Below are 18,774 nucleotides of genomic sequence, written 5' to 3'. Positions count from 1 at the left end.
GTTACAACTCTGCTGAGGCCCAGGACCCAGCTGGCATATAGACAGTCCAGAGATTCAAGTCTCCTGAGCATACACCAAACCCAGCACCTATCACAGGTAAGGGAAAAGTGACAGAAGAAGCATGCATAGAGAGGTCACATCTGAATCCAACTCCACACTCAGGAGCACAAATTCCACTGACAAGGCAGTGAACTCCAGAGCCATCTGTCATGATCATAGGACCTGGGTGTGCCTGTATCCCTCAGAAGGGCCCTTCCCTGGGGTTGTACCTACTTTGGCTGTCTCTGAGATCTTGTTGAGATGAGCATAAGTGCAACCCCTCTGAAGACCTCCCAACACATTTTGAAGCCTCTTAGCCATATAAACTCATTTGTCTTTACCACTTACCCATTTTATTCAAGGTCTTTTTCTAGGTGCATCACTGGCAGGTGTTGGTAGTAATACCTCAGCCCAGAGTCATATCCCACACTGGGGGGAAGGTAATGCACTTACATACTGAGTTTGCTTAGAGAGTGGCCACATTTGAGCAATGTGGAGGCTCTTGGGATGTAGCTCGTAGGCACCCTACAGTTTCGGCCTACTTGTAATTTAAAGCACTTAGGCCCATAAACATAGTCATCAGTATCAAGGGCCCATCACTGGACCATCCTTCTTCACTGGTCTTTGCCCTTGTACTTGGGGTATTGTTGCTGCTCCAGTGGGGAGTGGGGCAGAGTTTCCCAGAATGGGAACTCAGCACTCCCTCAGTTGTTGGAAACTCTGAAGTGAGGTATCATTGATTGGGAATGCATGGGGAGGAAGGAGTTCTCCAGGGCAATGTCCTCTTAGATTTTACACCCAAAGCAAAAGCAACAAAAGAAAAATAGATACGTGAGACCTAATCAAGATTATAAACCTTTGTGCCTAAAATACCTTTATAATGAAAGCAAAATCACGTCTAATTCTACGGAAGAATATATGGGGAAATCATATATCCAATAAGGGTTTTCTATCTAGAAAATATAAAGAATCGTGAAGGTCAACATATATAGAATGAAAGACAACCCAATTAAAAAACGGACAAAGCCGCTGTCAATTGCACGGTGGAGTGGGCATCGCCATGCCAGAGTCCTCAGGATTGGGAAATGAAATTATGGCCTAGAGTGGACTTACTGGTATTCTACTATGGAATTATTGTGGCTCTAGCAATGGAAGAAATTATATCACTGATGTGGAGACAGTGGCCACTGGAGTTGCTGAAGGCAGTGAGAGGGAAAAGGAGGCGTATTATGGAGGCGTTTTGGGGAATTGGAGTTGACCTGAATGATATTGCAGGCACAGATGCAGGGCATTATATATCCTGCCATAACCCACTGAATGGACTGGGAGAGAGTGAAAACTACAATGTAAACTATAATCCATGCTGTGTAGCAATGCTCCAAAATGTATTCATCAAATGCAATAAATGTGCACCACTAATGAAAGAAGTTGTTGATGTGGGAAAATGGGGGGTTGTGGGGAGTGGGGCATATGGGAATCTCCTTCATTTTTTAATGGAACGTTTTGTGTGATGTATATACCTTTGAAAAATAAACAAAATATTGCATCTGAGACTGAGTGGAATCTCTCCTGAGTTATTTATGGTAGACTGAATCAAAATTAATGTTCCTAACAGTGAAAAAAATGAAATTAAAAATATGTTTTGAAACATGGGCAAAAGTCTTGGATATGTCTCCAAAGGGTAAAAAATGGCAAGAAAGCACAAAAAAAGATGCTCCCTGTCATTGCTATGATAGATATGCAATTCAAAACCAAAATGAGATATCATAACATACCCACTAGAATGGCTCTTATTAAGAAATGGAAAATAACAAGTACTGGAGAGGATGTGGAGAAATAGGAGCACCCAGTCCTTGCTGGTGGCAAAGGAAAATGGCCACACAGCAGCAGTTGGACCTTGCAATATGGAGAAGGCATTCACTCTGAAAATTCTGTGATGACTGGTCGCCATGGTTACTTCATGATGCACATCTGCCTCACGGTTCTGGTTCTAACTGTCACTCTGTGCCCAGAGAGATTTGAAGTTGGTGGCAGGTGGAAAAGCTCCCAGCTTCGTTCGTACGGCTCATCGAGATGGGAAACCTCAATTGCTGCTCAAGAGGTGTGAACATACTGACCTACTTAATCTAGTTAATACCCTTCAAATTGGCTAGTTATTTTTCAACAAAATATTCTCCTCATTCTTTTCTAGTTTCTCCTCTCCAACTCATCCTACAACATTTCAGATGAGCTTTATACTTTGTCTCTTACTACTTTGTTCATATTTTAGATCCTTCTATCAAGCTGGTTGCCTTAAAATGAATCTCCCATTAGAAAAATTTAGCATTTCTTTTAATGTTCTGTACCCTTCCATCTTCTCCTCAGCTCCATGTCTGTTTTGATGCTGTTTTTCACTCAGCAAGGGCCAAGTAAATTATTCATTTCAGAATTTGGAGTTAAAATGGATGGCTAGACATCAGAAGTGAGGCATTTCATAAGACGAAGTGTACTAAAGTTGGTTTTTAACATGCTTTACCATTTCTATGCATCCTGAAATGCATACATAACTCAGTATGTTTAGGGAATCCATTGCTTCCATTCATATAACTAGTTTTCCAAGAACTTGAGTTTCTAAATGTCAGTTTATGAACCAATATGCACCTTTCCTTTTATCCTTGGGGTTTATCCAAAATTTTCATTTGACAAACTTACTTATTGATGCTTTCGCTTACCCACTGCCCTCCCTAATGGTAAGTATGGGGAAAATACTGTAATTTTTTTCTCTACCACCCAATGAGCAGCATATCTTTCGACACACAGCAATAGATAGAAAAATAGGAAAATGAACTCATAGACATTGATAGATAAGCAAGTGCTTTGACACTTTCCCACACAGAGAAAAAAAGATAATGTATATAGATGAGAAGAGAAATAATATTTATGTAGTCGGTGGCCCAATAGCAGCCCAGTTCAGGTTTGGTATAACCAACATCCATAAAGAGAAGCATCACGAGTCAAGCAGTGTTCCCAGAATAATTCATGAGATGTATTCCTGATATACTGAGAGTTACTCTGTGTCTTCCCGCCTCCCACAGGCGACCCATCAGAGGAACTCCCTAATGCCAGGGCAGATGAGGAGAACCCATCTAACACAAAGGTAGGGTTGGCTTTCTGTATTTAAAATAAATGTGTTGGTTTCTTGGTTTCTTTCTTTTGCAATCAAATTCAGATTTGAAAAATTCATCACGTAGAGTATAGAATTTAGGTACTGTCTGCTTGGGGGTAAGCAGGAATGGGTAGACTCTCTTTCCAACAGACAGCTGGTGCCAGAGGGCCTTCAACATTGGTGGTGTCAGTTGGGAGACACTATGTAGAAGACCCCCTGCGTTAGTGGCATTTTTTTCTCCTTATATTAATACTTTTCTAATTGTGTGCCAAAAAGGAATAGAAGGAAATACAATCTGGGAGGGTCTGCACCTTTTCTAATGGTGTCCTCTACTTTGCTTTTTTGTTCTTTGACTTAACAGTGGATTCCCATCTGGTTTTCTACAGCAACTGAGAGAGCAAAAGACCTGTGTAAACAATACCCAGCCTAATCTGATTCTCACATGCTTTCTTTTCTTTCATTATAGGTAGCCTCAAGAACAAGAGAACAAGGTGTGTATTCTGGAATCACTGAATGGCTGAGGATAGAAAATAATAGAAATCTAGATGAATAGGTTGGCTTTCCATGATGGCTTAGGTGGGGATAATTGGGATAATTCCCAATTCCTTGTGGGAGTGAGAATTGGGGGTGGTGTGAGAGAAACTGATCTCAAGGGAAAGAACCTTGATCATGTTTCTTCAACTTTGGTCATGTTTCTGGAAGCAGCTGGGTTGCCCTTGGGTAGTGTGGATTACTATTGATTGTAGTTGAGGCATGGCAATGAGTAAGTCTGTGTTGTGTAACTGTGAATCTGAATGTGTGTGTGTCTGTGTGCTTGTATTTATTCATACTAGGCAGTGTTCCTGTTTACACAGGTAAATCAACATTGTCAACTCTACCAAGAAAATAATTCCTTCTGACCAGTGCACAGTTTACATACAGTAACTTATTAAATCCTCATCACAGCCATATGTCATGCAGGTGTTTAAAATACTGACACCTCAGCTGGAATACAGAGACACATGTCAACAATCTCACTAGAGCCTAAGACTTAGAGCCAAGTTCTGTACCCAAGCATGAGGCTCCAATATTGAAACTGAACGTGCATTTAGAGCTCAGACATGGGGATATCAAACAATGTACATGGGAAATTTGGACAACATTAGCATCTATGCATGTACTTGAAAGTTTTCAAGCCTACCGAGTTTTCAACCACTGCTCATCAGTATAAGATTTTGCCAGTGTCACATAACCCAGATTACCTCTCAAATTACCATACTGCTAATTTCACATGCATTTGTCCAGTCACATATCTGAGAGTTCAAAGTCACTATGTAGGGAAACAAAGACAATATCTCTTAGATTTGGGTCACTCATCATTACCTGGCCAGTATCTGATTAAAATCGGGAGATTCTTTTAGTGTATTTGCTAACATTATTGCCAGTAGCCCAAGAAATGTGCCAGTCTTGCAAGCCATGAGTTGTATGTACAGCGGAAGGTAAGAACTCAAAATTTCCCTCGGTTATTAGCCCAGGTCACCCTTATTGAACTGTCTCGTGCGCCTGGTTAGAGATCCTCTGTGCTCAACCCATGCCTATCTCCTTAATGAATTCTCCAGTGTGGGCTGCTTAGTGCCATCACAGATCAAGCACCAGCTCACTCATGAATACACACATGGAATAAAAGAGGAATTTGTTATTATGTAACATTTACATAATCTACAACTTCTATAAATATAAAAAATTTTTTTAAGTTGAGAAGGAAAACACAATAGCAAGAAGAGTAGTTATCTTAAATGTTAGGATTTCAACATTTTAAATTTCAAAATTGGATTTCCTATATATCAACAGATTACTGAATAAATACACAAAATACTGTGCCCAGAATTCAATAATCCAGACCCTAAATAAACTGTAAACTTCCATAAAAGGGACAACAAATGGAGAGGCAGCATAAATGGACCTGCGGAAGGTGAAATGGTTTTAAAGGTAGTTAAGCTGTGCTTCAAAACAGACAGATGGTGTTATGGTATGCAGGTTGTGTCATAATGAACACATTACTATTTGTGCATTTGTAGATTTACCATTTGTAAGACACTTTAGGAATCCTTAGCTGGAAATCCAAGGAATCTGCTTCTCATTTGTTCCTGAACCTTTCCATTATTTCCTTCCTTCCTTCCTCCCTTCCTTCCTCCCTCCCTTCCTTCCTTTGTCCCTCTCTCCCTCCCTCCTTCTTTCATTCCCTCCTGTAATCAGCGTTGTCACTAATGACCCACTTTCTTCTTTCTGTTTTATATCAAATATTGATTTTCTTTAGGGTTTTTTTCTCATAACAACTCACTTAAGACTTTTAAGGTGCTTCAGTGGTTATGAAGCATGACTATATAAATAAATGCTTAACTTAAATGGAAGGATTCCTTTTAACAGCCTTTTGCATTAGTGAACTGTCTATCTTCACAGAAAACGTTTGCCAGATTTTGAAGTACCTCACAGAATTGATATCTTTGCATGGTTTGTTTGTAGTGTTACTTATAAGACTATACCCTGTATGACAAAAACATATTCAAAGTACAGATAGGTGTTTTCATTTCATATTTTTGCCGGGAAACAAATGCAATGAAAACTTTAACTTGAATATCTCATTCTCCAAGATATTAAAAGGCAAAAAAAAAAAAAGAACTAAAAAGTTTTGATATTTGTCTCCTGTCAAATCACCCACAGTACAGGTTCTTTTGCAGAAGGTGTCACCTATACAATACATGTCAATTGCATTGATGTATAGAAGGGATAATTGTATCCTGGATGCTCTGGGTGCCTCTTAAATGTGCCAGAATGACCTGGGTATAAAGATGAACACCAAGAATGGGTGCACACATGGAGAAACTCACCCATGATGCTGTGGGGAGGGCGCTGTTACATTCACCTGGAAAACAGTGTTCTGGTATGGATTAGAGGCATGTGCACCTGTGACCCAGCAGGCCCTGTCCTTGTTCTGTATAATCTAAGGGCCATGAATGAGGCACGAATGCGATGTCCACACAAAGGCCTGCACAGACTCATTTGCAACAGTTTGATCCTGAGCAGTCATTCAGGGAAACAATACAGTGTATAAAATGTAGAAGGAATGCACTTATTGTGCTATGTCCTAATGTGATATAATTACTTGGCATTCCAAATAGCAAATGTTGATTCACACAGCAACAGCTTGGAATTCCCACAATATTCAGATATAACATCCAGCCGTACTCAAAAGAGTTTATACTGTGTGCTTCCATTGATAGGGTGTGAAAAAGAGAGAACTCTAAATGACGGTGATCGTGGTCAGAATAGTGGTAATTGCTGGGGGCTACTGACAGGAAGTAGCAAACGTTAGGCTGCCAGGGGCTGGACACATTCTGAGTGTCGGTCAGGGTGTTCACAACACGTGTGTTTATATGAACCACCAAGCCCTGTGAAGTGCTTTTGTGTACTTCACAACCATTACAATAAGCATTCGTGTCTAGAAAAAAGAAATACAAAAAGTAAGCGTGCCCACAAAGTAATCTCCAGGTCCCAGTGGCTTCCTATGTTTACCACACAATATTCATAAAGACATAATGCCAAAGCAGAACACACTTGCAAAGAATAGATAGAGGGACACTCTTTCATCAAATCAAGAGAATCTCGATACCAAACTCCAGAAAGACAAAGATGGGAAAGGGAAAATACAGAGAACATTCTTCTGAATACACGTGCTGAAAGCGTGGAAAACGTCTGCATTTTGGACCAGAGATTGCAAAGGAAAGTACCTGGGATTTCCTGGCAGGATTTCTGTGGGACGATAGCAGAGGATGCAGGTTTCTGAGGGCAGCCTGGGAGAGGGAGTAGAAGGGAAATCCCTTAATTGATCAGAGCGTGGGACCCAAAGGAATGCAGGCCCGGGTTGCTGAGCAAATCCCTAGATGGGGATTCTAAGCTATGTCTAGGGATGGGACTCTCTCCTTCCTCACTGCTTATTCAGGCTTCACTGGTTGAAGGGAGCTAGTGCTTTGCAGAGCTGCCCTGGGCAGTTATTTGTGAAAATCCTGGGTTCTGAGCCACCATGGTAGCCAAGCTGATGACTGGTCATCAGGAGTGGTTAGCTGACCCCCAGGAAGTCTTGCACAAGGCAGCTGACAGTGTGAATAGTTTGGGGTAGGATGTCCACAAGAGTCCCTGGTCCTTCAGAGGAACTCCATTTGGGGGAACCTGAGTCATATCCTGCATCAGAGAATTAACTTTTAGGCAGACAGTAGGGTGAGGATTTGAGCCATTCTCTTCCCTGGAATCAAGTACTTGGCTGGCCTTTGTCCACGGCTCCTGGAGGGGAACTTGGAACCCCTGGAATTTGCCAAGTTGGGGTAGTGCTTACATTTCCTGACCCAGATCCTTCACTCAGCAATGTTGTGAACACAAAGGACTCATTTGGGGTTGACAGGACAGTGCACATATTCTCCAGGAGCTCTAAAGCATCACACCCATGTAGGGCTGGAAGTCAGTGTCACGCCTCCCCTGTCCTGAGCCATCAAGGCTCAGGACAAGCCACCCTCTCTGGAGGAAAGCACTAGTAGAATACTTGCTTATTCCTCCCAACTTTTAACAATTGAGCTCTTCTAAGTCTTTTATGACATATTGGGCACTTTTCTTAAGGCTTTGCTTGCAATTACTCATTCTTTCAGTTTCATAATATGCACGATTAAGTAGATCTTATTAAAGTTTTCAAATGACAGTGCTGAAAACTGAACCCAGAAAATTTACAAGCTATAACCTGGCTTGGGTGGCCTCTAAATGGTATTTGAACCCAGTTGATACTAGCACACATACTTTGGCCACTGTGCTTTGCTGCTTTCCTATGCTGTCCCATCTACATAAAGGCATCCCACATCTGTCTATTGAGTGTCTAAAGTGAACAACACAAAACTACAACATCTTTTGGAACCAAAATTAGACCCAATGGGGTCTTCTGGGAAGCTCCTTAATGACAGGATGATAGTTTGAACTCTAAATCACTCATTAAAGATTTCCTATGCTCAACTGTCAATAACATGTCAACTGATATTTCTATTGTGCATGCATTTCCCAGGTTCATGTCTCAAGTATAAAAAAAGAAAATGTGCTACTCAATCCAAAAAGTCTACTGCCCGCCATTCCCCATCTGTCAGACGTCGCAAAATCACCATGTGGCCAAGGAAGAGGAAGGGCCGTCAAATGTCCCCAAGCAACTCTTCTTCTTTGGAAGGTACAGTGGAATTGCAATCATTGTATTGCCTCAGTAATGTTGCCTGTGGTTTATTATAGTGTCCCCTACTGAGGGAAAACCTATACAAAGGCTAAGACACCATCTTTTTTAAAATTCATGTTTGACAACTTTATTAATCGTGTTAGTAGATAGCACCACAGCCACATAATGAAAGATGCACTGACAAAAGCCGGTTTGTGTTTACTGGTAAACAGCATTTCAAGGTAATGTTTGGTCATTAATCTATTTATGAACTTTAGCTGAAAGAGTTGACTTCAAAAAAGTGCTGTGAGGTTGTTATAAAAATGATATAAATAGTTAGAGGAATTTTAGATTCACATAAAAATTGTGCAGAGAGTACATAAAGTTCCTACATGTTTCCCTGCCATCCTTCCAGAGCAGACCCAGCACTGTTTCCCCTGTTGACCACTCTCATTATTATGGATGTGTGTACAATTAAAGGGACAGCACCAGTACATTGTTTTGGAGAATCATGCTTCCTGTCTACCCCTCCGTGCATTTTGACAAAGGCATATTGTCATGTAACTCCCGTGACAAAAATTCAGGTGTTTTATTGTGTCCCACAAATTACGTTCAGAAATCCTTGGTAACTGTGTGTGGTGGACTCATTTGGAAATAATGTATTTGCAGATGTGATTAAGATGAGGTCTATTGAATTAAGGGTGGGTGTTAATATTCTATGACTAGAGCACTTATAAGAAGGTAAGAGACAGGAGAAAGCTGTGTGAAGATGGACCAACACTGGGAGAAGGAGGCCATGTGAAGATGGAAGAAGAGACTGGAGTTGTGCTGCCATAAGCCAGGGCACCTGGAGCCACCTGAAGCCAGAAGAGTCAAGGAATGATTCCTGGCTAGGCTCCTCAGAGAGACAGAGAGTGGTGCTACGGACACGATAATTTTGGAGTTTTTGTCCCTAGATCTCTGAGGGAATAAGTTTCTGTTCTCAACCCACCCAATTTGTGGCAATTTATTATGGAAACACTAGGAAACTAACTAGATTTGGTATTGGGAAGTGGGGTGTTGCCTTAATAGATACATGGAGAGGTCTCACAGAGGCTTCACATCGAAGTATTGCTTCTGAACACAGACATGGGTGAAGTTTACCCACATGTTTCCGAGTTGTGTGCAGCCAGTGAGACTTCCCATTGAGGCCTCAGACATCAAAGATAACAAACAGAACTCAGCACTCTGCCCTCCCTGGATTTCCAAATATGTACCCAAAAAAAAAGGGAAATCATTGTTGTATTCAAGAATTTCAGAGAGTAGGTTTTTTGCATAAGATAACAACAATTTCACAAGACTTTCATGCTACTTTACTGGAATTGTAGTTGGTGCTGGGGTTTAAGATATATCTAGGGGATTTGAATCTCTGGACTGACAATATGATAGCCACGCCCTGAACCTCAACAGACTTCAACTCCTACACTCTGATTTATGGGACTTACCCCACTCAGCTAACATGGAGTTGAAGAAGGTCAACCACCACACCATGGAGCCTAGAGTGCCTACAACTGAAAGCAGGAGGACATCCAGTATCCATGTGGAATCTAAGCCCCCTCTTGACATAGAAGTGCAATGGACACAACCAATCCAATGTCCACAGAGAAAATGTGGCATTGGTGTGGGAAAAGTGGCCATGGTGGCTGCTGGGTATGGGGAATGGGAGGAAGAGATGAGATGTGGAGGCATTTTCGGGACTTGGAGTTGTCCTGGGTGGTGCTTCACGGACAATTACGGGACATTGTAGATCCCCCCAGGGCCCACTGGATGGAACGTGGAAGAGTATGGGCTGTGATGTGGACCGTTGACCATGAGATGCAGCGATGCCCAGAGATGTACTTGCCAAATGCAATGGATGTGTCATGATGATGGGAGAGAGTGTTGCTGTGGGGGGAGTGGGGGGTGGGGGCGGTGGGGTTGAATGGGACTTCATTTTTTTTAATGTAATATATTTTTAAAAATGAATAAAAAAGAGATAACAAAAAATAATGTACTTGTAGACAAATAAAAGTATATGAAAAACTGTATATTGAAATTTGATTGACTTTCCCTCCATTTTCTGTACTCCTCTAGGTTCTGTCGTTAAGTACCAACTGTTAAATTTTTGCACATCCTTTCAGATTTACTAATTGAACATTCATGTGAAAGTGACACTGTACCACAACCTTTCTAAGGGCTTTACCTACAGTACTCACATGTTCTTCATTTTTAAAGAAGTTTTAGATCACATGAAAGTTATTTGTAAATATAGGGATTCCCATATACCCCACCTCATCTGCTCACATTTTACACATTTAACAACATATTTCATTATTGTGATATATTTTGACAATTGATGAACAAATATGGAAGCATTGTTACTAACCACGGTCTATAGTTGGCATTACAGTTTACACTATGCCCTGCACAATTTTACAGGTTTTGACAAAATGTATACTGGCCTGTATCTGTCATTGCAATGCCATGTGGAACAATTCCAATATGCCAAAAATGCCCCATGTTACACCTATTCTTCCCTGTGCTTCCCCACAGAAACTGCGGTGATCACTGTCTTTCCATCAATGTGGAAAGGACTTCTAGTCCTAGAGTAATAATCAGTCTACTTTGGTCCATATTTACATTTTCCTGTTATGGGTGTTCATTCCTCAATCTGGAGGATTTTGGAATGCTTATGCCCACACTACTTCTGATTAAGATGGGTTTTAGGTCCTATGGGGCAGATGGAGGAAACACTGTTGCTTGCAGTGCTAGATACTCTCTGTCTTTTGGGATGGGCGTTGTCCATCATCCTTCTTTTGTTACTCAGCCTGGGTGAATCTGAGGAACTGGAGAGTAGGTGTTGGCTGCAACTCTGCTGAGATTCAGGGCTCCACTGGCATATGAACACACTGCAGATTTAAGTCTCTGGGACATACATCTAAAAATGGATATAGTGATAAGTATAGGTTCAAATACATGGGCAGAAAAACCGTGTGTAGGAAATGAGCCTAACTCTGATACACCAGGGAGACTGGCTATCATATATTCTAAGATAAGGCCCACCCATGTGGTGCCAATTTCCTGAGTTTGGCTGAAAGGCCTCAAGTGTCCAGATGTCTCTAGAGCCCACAGCAGCACCCCTGCTTGAAGCATTGTTTTCTATGGCAGTCCTTGAGATCGTCCTGAGATGTGCAGAACACTCATGTCCTTGCATGTGTCAATTATTAGTTGAAAGAAACTGGCTGTGAATCAGCAGTGGTGGTCATTTGTATGGAGCCTTCCATATCATGAAGGGTACTATATTCATTTTCCAGGGCTGCCATACAAAGTACCAAAATCTTGGCCACATAATAGCAAACAGAAAGAATAAGACCTAGAAATGTGTTCTTCTACAGCTCTGGAGCGCAGAAGTCTGGAATCAATGTGTCACAGCACCATGCTCCCTCTGGAGGCCCTAGGGGAAGAGTTCTCCTTTGGCTTTCCCTCTCTTTTGGTGGAGGGTGGCAATCTTTGGTGATCCATGGCATGTAGCTGCAGGAGTCCAGCCTCTGCCTCCACATTCATATAGCCTTCTCCCTTTACTGTTTCTTTCTGTGTCCCTTCTCATTTTACAGGGACACTGGCTGATTGGATAAGGGAGCTTGGGAATGGTATTACATGCCTTCTTCTACATCAATGTGCTCTCTGGCTAGGGAAATGTTTCATGTTTCTGGGGAGGTTTAATTTTATTTCTTTTCCCCTTTTGAGTTCCTGAAAACTTTGTTGCAAATGCTTTGGTATTTACATTTTTTTCTGATATCTTTTCATTTTTCTTTCTTTGAGAATTACTCAAAGAATTGGAACTTTATGATAAACACTTAGTGTCTTACACATAAAATTATTTTGTCATTTACTTCAAGTGTCATTTGAAAATTACCCATTTCCTAGATGCCTTAATCACTGTTTCAGTCATCGTGTAGGCACTGCACAGGAGCACTTCCTGGTAAAATATTGGTCAGTGTCTTATTATACCTCTCCTAAACACTCCTCTCCCAATCCTTTCTCCATCCCGCCTTTCTCCACTCCACTCCACACAAACACACATACAGCACAGCAAAGAAATATATTCCCATTTAGGTGCTGCCAACATTGGGGTCACTATAAAGGTCTCCTAATTCTTCACTCAGAACTCTATTCAAAGTTAAGTTATGGTTCATTCCATGCCTTGGCAAATATATCAATTGAGACACTTATAATTAAGGTAAAACATAATCCAAAGTGATGTTTTTATGCATTTTGGGACAAAGGACTTCACAATAAATAAGACCACTATCATTTGTAATTGCCATTCATCTCACTTGACTGGGTCTCTGTTAACAGTCAGGAAACTCATTCATTCAGAAGAACAGTCATTACACTTAGGCTGTCAACAATAGGATCTTTGCCATCTTTGTCAGATTCATTCAAAAGGGAGATGATACGTGAATAATGTAGCTGTTGTTAAGCAAAGCAGGTAAACTTGGAGTGTGGACTCCTGGGTTGGAAACTAGCTGAGTCTTGAGTAGATGTATCTTGAAAGAATATACGCAAACTGATAATAAGCACAAGAAATGATACTCAATATAATTAATCCTCAACGAAATGCCAATCAAAACCACAATGAGGTGCCCCTTATAACCAGTAGGGTAGCTAATGTTTTTAAGAGGAAATAAAATGAAAAATAACAAATACAAGGGAGGCTGTGAATCAACTGGGAGGCCCATACATTGGTGGAAGGAATGTAAAATGGATCAGCCACACTGGGAAATAGTTTGGCAATCCCTCATTGAGATAAACACGGGATTACCATGGGACCAGCAATCTAACAACTAGGTCTATATATGAAAAGAATTTAACTTAAAAGAGGGACACAAATAGGTATTTGAAAACTCAGTGTTTGTTGCCGCATCATTCAGAATGGCCAAAAGTTTCAAACCACCCAAGTGTCTATCAATATGGGAATCAGTTAAAAAAAAAAAAAAAAAAAAAGCATATCCATGAATGGGATGGGCCACACAAAGTAAAGAAGTTCTGATGCACCCTACTATATGCATGATACTTAAAAACATTATACTGAGGAAATAAGGAAGATATGAAAGAAAGATACTGTTTCGATGTACTTCTTTGAAATATAAGAAAAAGAAAATTCAGAGAAAGAAAAGGAGACTAGACTTTATTACCAGGGCTAGGGAGATAGATTAGTCTCATTGGTTAATGGCTATAGAGTTTCTGTTTCAGGTAATGAGAAAATTTGGAATTGAATGTTTGATGGGAGGGTAACACAACATTGGACATGTAATTAATTGATGATAGTAAATTAATTGTATAGATAAAAATGGGTAAACTGGCAAATTACATGTTATGTAGATGTTAACTTGTTGAAAATTTTTAAAAATCCTGTAGAACAAATGAGAAACTCAAAGTCAGCAAAGATCTGTGAGTGTGAAGCAGTATCTCATGATGTCAATGAGATTCTGGCAATTTTGCTGGATTTCAGAATGGGTCGCATAAGAGTTGGAACCATATCACTGTATCATATTGTACATTTTAGTACCACTTGTTCGTGAGCTATTTCACATTGATTTAGACTCTCTTTAGCTACAAAACCAAGAATCCTATTTCTGATGCCCATGCTTCCTCTCTTTGGTCTCCTTCTTCCATGAAGTGTGTCTGGGTAACTCCACAGTCCATGTTTCCTGACCACCCGGACCTGCGCTTTGTAAGCCCCTGTCTGGGTCAAGCAAAGATCCCTGAATAATATCAGCCACACCCCACTGTACTGACTGTTACTCTGTGTCCCCCTAGCTCCCCTGGAAGACCTGGTGGAGGACCCTCTTCGTGACAGGGAGGATGAAGTGGTTCCACCTAATGTTGAGGTAAGGTCATCTGTTTTGGTCTAAGATAGAAATACTCCTTTCTCCTATTTGTCCTTTTCAATTGAGTAAATATCATAATATATGATGGTGTGAATTATAGATATCACCCACTGGTCAGGGGAAAGGATATTTGGAAGGCTTCTCTTACCAAAAGTGCCCTGATAAAGAAGGCATTAGAAATTGAAGCACCAGGTTCTATAGCATATGGTAGTGGGCTTTTGCCTCGGCACCAGTATTCTGCTTGGATTCAAACTTTTGTAACTCCCATCACAGTGGTCTGGAAAGTCATATCCATCAGGCAACAATTGAGCCATTCCTAATGTATTTTCCATGTTTATTTATGGGGCCTTTGACTTTACAAATGCTTCCCATCAGTTTTCATAAAATCACCAATACCTGAGAAGATGCTACTCAACATCCTAGGATCCTCATAGTGTTTTCTTTTTTGCAATTGCAGGGGAACTCCAGAGAAAGTGAAAACGGTAGGTATTCTGTGCTAATCCCACATCTGAGGGTAAAGTAGAGGTGAAATAAGGAACTTCCAGAAAACTTTCAGCTGGGGACATCCTGGACAAAGCATCATGGTGATGAGGACATGGTTTCTGTGAAGGGAATCTGCCCTTGTTACTACAGTCTGTGGTTTTGTCTGTGATCTCTTTAGGTTGTGCAGGCTTTGCATGCATGGGGGTTTGGGGAGTTTAGTGTGAGTTTCTGTGGTGTAATTTTGGCTTTGTGTGTGTGCATATATGGGGGCAACCATGAGCAGTTTCCCAGATGTTATATCCCATTTAGACTGGACAATTACCAGGGACAACAGGGACAGTTTTCTCAAGTATACCCCATCACCACTGCATGTTCTATGTACATGAACTTGTTCCACACTCACCAAAGCTGGATCTGGGGTTTGCTTTCTACGACCACAACACAGATGGAAAACTGAGGGCAAAGGTGAACATCCCAAGCTCTTGCACTGCTAAAGGGAAGGTCCTAAATGGGAACCTAGTCACATGTCATCATACCTTGAGTTACAGACCTGACCTTGCCACTCAGCCATATGCTTACCAGAAACCATACAAGGGAGTTACAGCATCTGTATAGATGCATACCCCAGAATTACATGAGCCCACAAAGAGACCAAAACTGCCCATCATTATAAAGTAGCCTCAGTGTTCACATGACCTAGGCCAACTCCCTGTGCTGACCACCAGAGACTTTGATACAGTTATTAGTGCTCAAAGGACACAGTAAGCATACATGCTAATGAGCAGCTCCAAATTCTGAGAGTCATGAGGCATCACATAGGATGGCATGATCCATGATAACTGGATTGAGGTCACAGCTCAGGAGCTTACCCAAAGCAGATAGGCATCGGGAGGACAATTTAGTACATATGACAGCATCATCCCAAAGGACACGATAGGCACTCAAATCACGAGTCCCACAAGATGGTCTTTGAAAAATAAGAATGCAGATACATCTTGGTTCTTAACCTGGTGTCCAAACCCCTTGTGGAAACATTCCTAAAGAGTTGCATTTGTGGGTGTTGACACTCAATCTATATGTCCCTACATAATGGCTATCCCATATTCGATGGCCAGTGATATTTCAATATCATTCAATATTTCAATGGCTACCCACACTTGGTGTGGAAAAGAAAGACTGGAAGTAAAACCATGTGATTAATAAGTGTTGCTATTTAAATGGTAAGATTTTAGTACTCCCAATCTTCTGTGATATGTTATCTTTATCCCAATGGGTTAGTGAATAAATGCAATAGAATGCATTACATGGAATGGAATCCAGACCACCAGAAAACTTTGCTTCTAATCAAGTGACAAATTTCTGTAGAACAAATGGTAAATGCAGTGTCTATATATGTGGCATGGAGATTGAATTCATTTGGAGTTGTCCAGAAGATACTGGCACTTAAGTTGAGATATACTATAAAGAGGAGGGATGATGGGACTCAGGCATTGAATCATAGCATGTTTTTCAGTGCCATTTGTACACTGGGTATGGTCAGAAGGTTTAGGCTGATATTTGCTTCAGAGCTAGGGATATATATTTTTGTTTCTTTCTGGCTGCTCTCTTTGCATCCTTCCTTCATGATGGACGATGGTCCCACAGCAGTTCTCAGCATGCTTGATAAACTACCTCCTCTACACAATTAAGAATCTTGTCCAAGACTATAAATTTACTTTGAAATTTATGAGAAACACACCAATGTGATGAGTTACTCTGTGTCACCCTAGAAGACCAGGAACAGCTGATGGGGGCACTTCCAAGTGATCAAGAGGATGAAGAGGTCCCATTTAAAGCCAAGGTGAGCTTACTAGTCATTGATCTAAAGTTGATTTTTTGGTCTCTTCCATTGGAATTGATTTCAGATGAGGATACCTGATCATGAACATATTCGATGAAATACTCCATTTCCTTGGGGTGGGAAGCATCATGTGGGGCCTCTTCTAACTGATCCAACATTGAAGAGATCAACCACAAAGGGGAGCAGAAGTTGACAAAGTAGGCTTTTGCTCAGCTACAATTTTGTTCTCCTTGGATTAAGAATTTGTAATCGCCACACAAATTGAATTTAACAAATGTGCGTCCAGGAAAAGCTCATGCCTTTCTTGGTGTGTCTGCTACACCTGCTCATCAGGTTTGCTTGACCCCTATTTCACACCTGAATTTCTAATGCTGCAAATCAAGCAAAAATCCTTTGCAAACAGCCAAAACATGGTCTGATCCTCATAAGGTTTTCTCTAATTGCAGGTGGCCCCAGGAGAAAGTCAAACTGCTGGTATGTATCTAGAATTACTGAATTGAGGTAATTTTGAATTAGATCCTAGGTTTGCCTGGAAAGCCAAGGTGGTTCCAGTTACTGGTGGGATTTTCTGAGGTATGGTTACACATTAAACATTAATTCCTCCTGATAAGGAATATGGTCATGCTCTATTGTTCTCCCAGTAGATGTATTCACTTCACTTGTGTGGATTTGTGTCTATGGCAGTCATGGAGTGTGTATGAGTGAGCCTATTGGAGGGATTGAGAAGGTGTGTGTTGGGGCATTGCTGTGTGTTTCCCTAAGTGAAGCGTCCAACATACACAGGACAACTGTCATTGAAACTTTTCTAAAACACCATCACATCACCACAGCACATATTGCATACAATAACCTGCAAACATCTCACTAGAATCATTCCTGGAATTATGTAAACTCTCCCTATCCCTTACAGCCAGGTTCTGAGGGGCATAAATTAATGACCTGAGATTTCAAATTCCTACGTTGTAGAGACAAGATTTGGACTGAGGCATGTAACCCCTATACTACTCTGAACTACTGAATATTACCTAATCACATATATGGGTCACTAGTGACAATGAAGGAATTTCCACTGCCTATATATATGTATGTGCCCTAGGCATTTCTTAAACATGACACTCATGTGTTAGATATTCACAGGGGTCACATAACACAGGTTAGCAGGTGCATTTTACAAGATACTTATTCACAGTTATTAGTGTGGAAAACACAGAGAGAGCCCCACATGTTGCTGGTAAACTCACAGACTCTCAGACTCATGAGGTTTTAGTAGGACAAGCTTGCCAATCGCTGCCAGTACTGGTTCACAGCTCAGCACATGGCCCAAGCAGACAGACAAGGAGAGATATTTTCATCTATTTAATAACATTATCACCATAAGCCATTAAAAAAAAAAGATCATTCTGTGAGCTACTCATTTGAGGAAGAGTAATGAGTAAGAACTCAAATTCCCTCTTAGCCATTAGGTTCATGTTCATCATTCGTATTTCAGGTTTCCCTTATAGCTAGTATAGAGATTCATGCTCAACCCTCAATCGATCCTAACTAACTCTCCCACTGTGGGATGGATCATATAAGCATGGAGAGTCACATCACGCAATGAATACAAAAACATGGTAATGAAAAGGAAGATGAAGGGAAAATATCACATGGTGAACATTGGGTACTTGTAAATGGTAGTCCATGAGTATTATGACAAACCCTATTATTATCTTTATGACACGTGTTAGTGACTCAATACAAAAGAATACCTTGTCTAGAATTAAATCCAGTCAACCAATAAATGAATAAATAAAACACTATACAACAGATTAGTATTGTAGTAGGAGCACTTTGCATTAGTGGAGATGGAAATGACCTTGGAAAGTTCAAAAGGGCATTGACAACTTGTCTAGATTCAAAACAGGAAGGGGGAAGCAGATTTTGTCTCAACGGACAGAGTGTCCACCTACCACATGGGAGTTCCAGGGTTCACACCCAGGGCCTCCTGACCCGTGCGATGAGCTGGCCCACACGCAGTGCTGATGCGCACAAGGAGAGCAGTGCCACGCAGGGTTGTCCCCCACACAGGGAAACCCCACACACAAGGAGTGTGCCCTATAAGGAAAGCCGCCCAGCATGAAAAAAGCGCAGCCTGCCC

The 18,774-nt window shown here is 41.1% G+C and overlaps 2 protein-coding genes across 13 annotated transcripts in view; one reads left to right on the top strand and one right to left on the bottom strand.

Moving 5' to 3' along the window:
- Positions 1-18,774, bottom strand: part of LOC131274924 (uncharacterized) — a 101,212-nt gene that overhangs the window by 53,629 nt on the left and 28,809 nt on the right. The window lies entirely within an intron of this gene.
- Positions 1-18,774, top strand: part of LOC131274923 (protein IWS1 homolog) — a 116,797-nt gene that overhangs the window by 90,040 nt on the left and 7,983 nt on the right. For 4 of the 8 annotated variants that reach the window (XM_071210260.1, XM_071210258.1, XM_071210259.1 and 1 more), the window contains 7 exons: positions 3,114-3,175; positions 3,651-3,675; positions 8,265-8,420; positions 14,244-14,314; positions 14,772-14,796; positions 16,567-16,637; positions 17,084-17,111. In XM_071210260.1, the coding sequence (XP_071066361.1) occupies positions 8,360-8,420; positions 14,244-14,314; positions 14,772-14,796; positions 16,567-16,637; positions 17,084-17,111 (256 nt within the window). In that variant the 5' untranslated portion in view covers positions 3,114-3,175; positions 3,651-3,675; positions 8,265-8,359. Of the gene's footprint in view, positions 1-2,054; positions 2,141-3,113; positions 3,176-3,650; positions 3,676-8,264; positions 8,421-14,243; positions 14,315-14,771; positions 14,797-16,566; positions 16,638-17,083; positions 17,112-18,774 lie in introns of those variants that run through there. The other 4 variants (XM_071210261.1, XM_071210262.1, XM_058283300.2 and 1 more) reach the window with 3 other exon arrangements.

This window comes from Dasypus novemcinctus, chromosome 21, assembly GCF_030445035.2.
Source record: "Dasypus novemcinctus isolate mDasNov1 chromosome 21, mDasNov1.1.hap2, whole genome shotgun sequence".
NCBI lineage: Eukaryota > Metazoa > Chordata > Mammalia > Cingulata > Dasypodidae > Dasypus > Dasypus novemcinctus.
This window is presented reverse-complemented; position numbering and strand designations above follow the sequence as displayed.